General features: G+C 46.3%; 1 protein-coding gene across 2 annotated transcripts in view; it reads left to right on the plus strand.

The window, feature by feature from the left end:
* The first annotated feature begins 3,419 nt into the window (after positions 1-3,419).
* Positions 3,420-6,473, plus strand: part of LOC127008850 (dachshund homolog 1-like) — a 75,268-nt gene continuing 72,214 nt past the window's right edge. Inside the window, exon 1 of one of the 2 annotated variants that reach the window (XM_050881224.1) lies at positions 3,420-4,931. In XM_050881224.1, coding sequence (XP_050737181.1) covers positions 4,303-4,931 — 629 coding nt within the window. In that variant the 5' untranslated portion in view covers positions 3,420-4,302. The remainder of the gene's footprint in view (positions 4,932-6,473) is intronic. The other variant, XM_050881225.1, reaches the window with a different exon arrangement.

Below are 6,473 nucleotides of genomic sequence, written 5' to 3' on the forward strand. Positions count from 1 at the left end.
CATCGCCACAAATCTTTCCTCGGCCGCCTCAGCTTCCACTTCCACTTCCTCGAACATTTTCCTCTCAGGCCTCGTCATTTTCCCTCTCCGCTCGAATCCTGTCCTTCTCCAATTTTCCACAAAAGCTCAAAACCTATAAGTAAGTAATGATACCCTGCGAGCATCCTTTATAATCGAAAAAAAGAGGATGAGAAGCATATGGAGCATTAGATCCAATGTGTGTGCTATTGTTGCCTATTCCCACTCGCCTCCCGTCTCCTCCAGTTGCCTCCTCCTTTCCTTTCCTCTTTTTTCTCTGAACACTCCCCTCCCCTCTCCCTCCCCCCTAACGCCCCATTTCCCCTTCCTTGTACACAGTCATCACCCTCACATGTCGACGATTTGATTCCCTTCCCCACCGTGTAACCTCTATCCCCTTTTTCTTCCCATTTAAGAACCCCTCCCTCGTGTTCCCTCCCCTTTCTCCTTCGCTGTTTCCTTCCTCATAAAACCTTAGCCTCACCCCCCCCCCTCCTCCTCATTATTCTCTCTCTCTCTCTCTCTCTCTCTCTCTCTCTCTCTCTCTCTCTCTCTCTCTCTCTCTCTCTCTCTCTCTCTCTCTCTCTCTCTCTCTCTCTCTCTCTCTCTCTCTCTCTCTCTCTCTCTCTCTCTCTCTCTCTCTCTCTCTCTCTCTCTCTCTCTCTCTCTCTCTCTCTCTCTCTCTCTCTCTCTCTCTCTCTCTCTCTCTCTCTCTCTCTCTCTCTCTCTCCCTTTCTTTGACTCGCTATCCTCCGGCGCCTTCAAAGCGAATGATTAGTTTTTAGTGGTTTCCAAAAATCGTGAATAAGATCTACAGTTTGTCATAATCACTGACGTTTATCTGGAGCAGCCCTATTTTTTTGTATGTTTGTAGTGGCTCCTGTTGGTTGCTGAGTTATACCTGTGGTTGTTCTCATGGCTTTAGATGTGCTGTTTTACTTATGGTGGTGGTAGTATTTTTGTTTAGTTTAATCGTATTTAATATTTAATTCCTGGATTTGATTAATTTGCTCATGATTTCCTGGATGCTTTTTGTGTTCGTGCATCTGTCTTCAGTACAACCAAAATATTACATTTTCATATATTTAGGAACCTTTAGTTATGTTTATTGTTGGAGTCCAGAATTATCTCGTAAATTTAAACTTTTGTTGTAATATGCATCTGCGTCACATCAAATGAACAATAAATAGTTTTATTTCACTTTCTCTCCGTTACTTAAATCGCTTGTATAAGCATAATAAGTGAATGATCACCGATTTCCTTGTTAACATTGTACTAATCTCATTTGAGTCGCTGATGTATAAAACGAAACTGGATAAGTAGAAAAAATGAACAAATCCGCTCAAACGTACGGGCAGAGGAACCTGAAGTCTTTTTTTATCCATTGTGAAGTTAATCCATTATAATAAACACAGACGACGGCTCCAGCCCCTCAGTGGTCACTCCCTCCAAACATGAGCACCTCTCCTCCCCTCCCCTTCTTCCCCTTCATTTCCCCCTCACCCCCCTCCCTATACCCCTCAACCCATACCCCCTTGGCGGCCCCGTCCCCTCCTCTTCCAGCGGTAACCCGACCCCTGTTAACTCTGTCCTGTTTATTCCGTTGACGCTGTTGGCAGCTGGAAGGGCACCATGGGATGCCTCTGTTAATCTTGAAAGAATGATGCGACGAACACAGACTCCGGCGACGACTTCCTGAGGCACATGGATGAAAAGGCTGGCTGAAAGAGAGAGAGAGAGAGAGAGAGAGAGAGAGAGAGAGAATGGGACAGAGAGAAATGAAGATAAGGTAGTATGAGAAGAAGCAAAGTAAGGAAAAGAGGGAGGGAGGGAGAGAATGAGCACCAGATCCATTTACTTCATGATCTTTACCAGTGATGACGTGGCGGACTTGATGATAATGATGGTGGTGGTGATGGTGGTGGTGGTGGTGGCTGTGGTGGTTGTTGTGGTAGTTGTGGTGATGGGGGAGATGGTCGTGGTGGTGGTGGGGAGGGTGGTCGTTGTGGTGTGGTTTCGTGGAAGGGATGATGAGCCTGAGTGTGGTGGTTGTGGTAGTCACGATGGCGTGGTGTTCAGTGGTGGTGCAGGGGTGGGCGTGAAGGTGGTGGTCGTGGTGGTGGGGGAGGAATATTGATAATGGTAAAAGTCGTCTAATAAATTGAAGTATTGATTATTTGTAATGGTTTTGTTATTGAGATTAAAATTGTAATAATAATAATAATAATAATAATAATAATAATAATAATAATAATAATAATAATAATAATAATAATAATAATAACAATAACAAAAATAAAATCACGTCATCATCATTATCATCATCATCAAAGTCCCGCACTAACACCCATTTCACAAATCAAACGTCAACAATGTACGCCTCGGCAGCATCGGCATTAACGTTGACTGGGTCGAGGACAGCAGGAGCATTAGAGCAGCACTAGAAAAATTAGGAGTAACGAAATAAAATCATCAATAGGATGAACAGTAGTAGTTCATTCGTAGAAACTATCAAGTATCAAATGACTTATAAAGTGTCTTAAGTTTCATATATTTCTACAGTCTGACCCGAGTTGGTATTGATCCCGACGACTAATCGATTCTGGAAGGCAAGCAGCGCTAAGTGAGGGAAGGAAAATCATATACGTAATGGTGTTCAATGACCGTGTTGGCGCTGAAACTTGATGAATATAAGGATGAGAATGCATGGCAGTGTACGAAGCGCTATCCTGTTTTTGAAAATTAGTAATACCTAATTATCTTTCAGAAAAAGCTCCACCCTTCCTCGAGGATGCTCACCAGCCTTAGTTTCTCTCGATGGTGCAGCAGTCAAGCAAGTCCTGGGGACGGGATGTGCCGGAACCAGTTAGTCGCTAACGTGTCATTCCTTCAGCACACATCCTTACTGACGTCCACGCTGCCCTGAGCAGCCATGTGATTCTTGGCCGCAGCGCCAAGGCCCCCCAGGTGAGTCCACGGATGAAGTGCGGCCGCAAGGTGTTTATAGGTCGGGAAAATATTCCCAGGGTTTGCACGATGAACTAAATGATGACTGAGGAGGGCGAGAACCACAACGATAATGTATACATGTTATCAATAAGTCCCGCAGGTCATGATAACGATTTACGCCCCAATTATTCTATTACTTATAACCAAAGATTAAGAAAACGCTTGATAAGAAAGTCTTAGCACAGCAAAGGCACGTGCACGAGGAGAGTACTGAGAGAGGCTGTATAATGATAATTGGTGATGGTCGTAATGATGACAAAAATACGAGGAAAAGAGGCTGAAGAGAAGGTGAAAAATTGGTGATGGAAATTCAGTCATTCATAATTAATATAAGTTATTACGTGTGCGACTCCCCGGCAGGAGGACGGCTTCTGCACACACACACACACACACACACACGCCTCGAGCCACAGCCTGGGGAGGAACACTCGACATGTTAGCAAAAACACTTCCTCAGCGCTCTCCGCTGGTGGGCACGGCTCCTCACGCCGCCAGCGTCGGCCTGCCTACCTCGCCGCCCTCGCCCCGGCGTGGTGGAGGCGCCCTGTCACGCTGTGTCCCCGCGCCTCTCTTCCCCGCCAACGCGCTGGAAACCTGTAACAACCCCATAATAGAAGCACTTTGCGAGCATGTTGTTGAGGCTGATGCAGATAGATGTCAAGATTATGAAAATGTGTTACTTAGGCCGTGAGTTGTGTCTTATGTAACTGTGAGCCTCGCACCGCCTTGCCACAGGAAGTCAGGCAAATAGTGGGACCTACGAATTCCTTCCCCAAGGAAGTGGAAGACAAGTGTTGTGAACGCGGAGGTGCGCTGAGGGATAGTTCTTTAATCATGCAGCGTCAGCCACCACGAGCACTCATCATGCCCCTGGGTTTGAACCAAATGGTACGGCGTGGCGGCAGCCGCGGTCACCACCGAAGTGAGGAGCGGCCGCCACCTCACATCCCTCCTCCCTTTCCCCGCCGCCTGCTGCCCGCTGACTGAAGAGAATCGCTCCTCCCCTCGGTGCGCGCAGCCTGACTCCTCCCCTTCCGAGGAGCGTCCACCAATCACCTGCAAAGCCACGCCACTCTAGCACCCCAACAACCAATCATAATGGCACTCGCAACGCAAATAATTGAGTGAGCCAGCTATCAGTTGATTGTTTGATTTTTGTAACTATTCGATTTGAAATCCGATCCAATAGCAGTTGTAGAGTTGTAGTTTGTATCTGAGGGAGAGTGTGTGTGTCTTGGTGGTGGCGCGCGGACGTGTATACGACTCACACTCACTATGAGCACGGAGGCCCTCATGGAGCCCGGCGCTACCCAGGGCGGACGACCTCCGGCCTCGTCGCCACCACACCAAAGTCCCTCTCCTCCGTCGTCGACTTCGCTGGCGTCGCACCTCCTGGCGCAAGTTCAGAGTCTCACGTCGCTTCCTTCTTCAGTGCCCATACCCACGTCCTCGCCCCCAGGGCTCGGAGGATATCGCCATGGCATGCTTGGCGGAGGAATACCACATCAATTCCACCTCGGTTCCGAGCCGCCCATGTCATCCCTCCTCGCCGGACTCAAAGACTTCCCCCGTCAGTACCATTCCCCGCCACCCGTTCCATCGTCAGAGAGCCATGAGTGCAAAATTGTTGACTATCGCGGAGCCAAAGTGGCCGCTTTTATCATTAATGGAGATACAATGTTATGCCTACCACAGGCCTTCGAGCTGTTCTTGAAACATCTTGTAGGCGGCCTCCACACGGTCTACACCAAGCTCAAGCGGCTGTCAATTGAACCCATCGTGTGCAATGTTGATCAGGTCCGTATTTTGCGGGGCCTGGGCGCCATCCAGCCCGGCGTCAACAGGTGCAAACTGCTCTCCGTCAAGCACTTTGACATCTTATTCAAGGACTGCACCACTGCCAGGTACGTGTGTGTTGACAGTTTTCAGTGTTTCTTAAGAGTTTAGCTACTTCTGAGGCTGTGACAGGAGCGCGGTGTACGGGCGTGTGCCAGATCACGGAGCATGAAAGTGTGAAGTGGAATGAAAACACACGCGCGGGCCCCCGCCTGACACCGAGTTGTGTTGCTATTCTGAGTGTCTCTCATGTGCCAACATTCATCTTGCACGCGTTTTACGACAGCTGCACTAGGTCTGTGTTGCAGGGATATTATATATAGGTCTGTGTGTTGCATGTAGTGTACTAGCGGTAATGTTTTTTATGTGTGGTGGAGAGAACCCGATGGCATATCTACGTCACTGATATTTATCTCTACTGCATCGCAGATTTATCTTGTTAGTTTTGTTTGAAACAAATATTCCTTGTCATAGAATATAAGTGAGTAATAATGGCAGAGGGTGAACAGCGATAGGCAGACGGACAACCGCAGAAATTATTGATCCGACTGACAGGTCTCGTGAGCCGACAAAGACATTGTATCCCTTAATCTTATTGCCATTGAGGAGAAATAAAGTTAACAGCAATATGTAAAAAATAGCCATGCTCTTATAACAACGGCTGCTATAGAATACGCTACAAGGTCCCCGTTGTTACTTGGATTTCGCTTAATTATGTTTTACCTCGTCTGTTTGACTGCAAATAAGCAGTGGCAAAGCCTGTCGTCAGTTTACTTGAGTGTGAAGCCAAAGTGACACGCCTCAGCGGCCAGGCATGGCTGGCGGAGGCCTTGCAGCTCAGGAGCGTCCGAAGCAACCTCAACATTGTCATCTGGTCCGATAAATGTTTTATTTTTCACCTGTTTCTCTAAGTTTTAAAATTCCCTTGCTGCTACTCTTACTATAGTTGCCCATCTGTTATCAATTATAATGATGGTATGACCTAGGCAAGTTCCGTTCATTTATTCAATCGTTACAAAAAAACTTCAACCGTTGTCTGTTTTCTAAGCCATGATGCTCGCTTGTTATCTCCATGTTATACCCAGCATTTCTATCTTCGTTTTCTTTGGGATATTTTTAAGCTGTCTCGGCCGATTATTTGTGAAGCGCCAAGTTTCGGACCGGCATGTATATATGAACCGTATTAGGTATTAGACTCGTTTATATGTATCTCTCTCTCTCTCTCTCTCTCTCTCTCTCTCTCTCTCTCTCTCTCTCTCTCTCTCTCTCTCTCTCTCTCTCTCTCTCTCTCTCTCTCTCTCTCTCTCTCTCTCTTTATATATATATATATATATATATATATATATATATATATATATATATATATATATATATATTTATTTATTGTGTGTGTGTGTGTGTGTGTGTGTGTGTGTGGAAGGGGGTGCGTTTGTGTGTGTATCCGTGGCAGCTCCTAGTTCTCGTTTCGTCTTGGTATTTTTTGGTATCGCGCTATTCATATAGTATCGTGGCTAAATAAAATTATTTCACCATAAAATAAGTAGATATACATAATCTATTTACTCAGCATTATAAACTCTCTCTCTTTCTCTCTCTCTCTCTCTCTCTCT

Source organism: Eriocheir sinensis, chromosome 39 (genome assembly GCF_024679095.1).
Source record: "Eriocheir sinensis breed Jianghai 21 chromosome 39, ASM2467909v1, whole genome shotgun sequence".
Lineage (NCBI taxonomy): Eukaryota > Metazoa > Arthropoda > Malacostraca > Decapoda > Varunidae > Eriocheir > Eriocheir sinensis.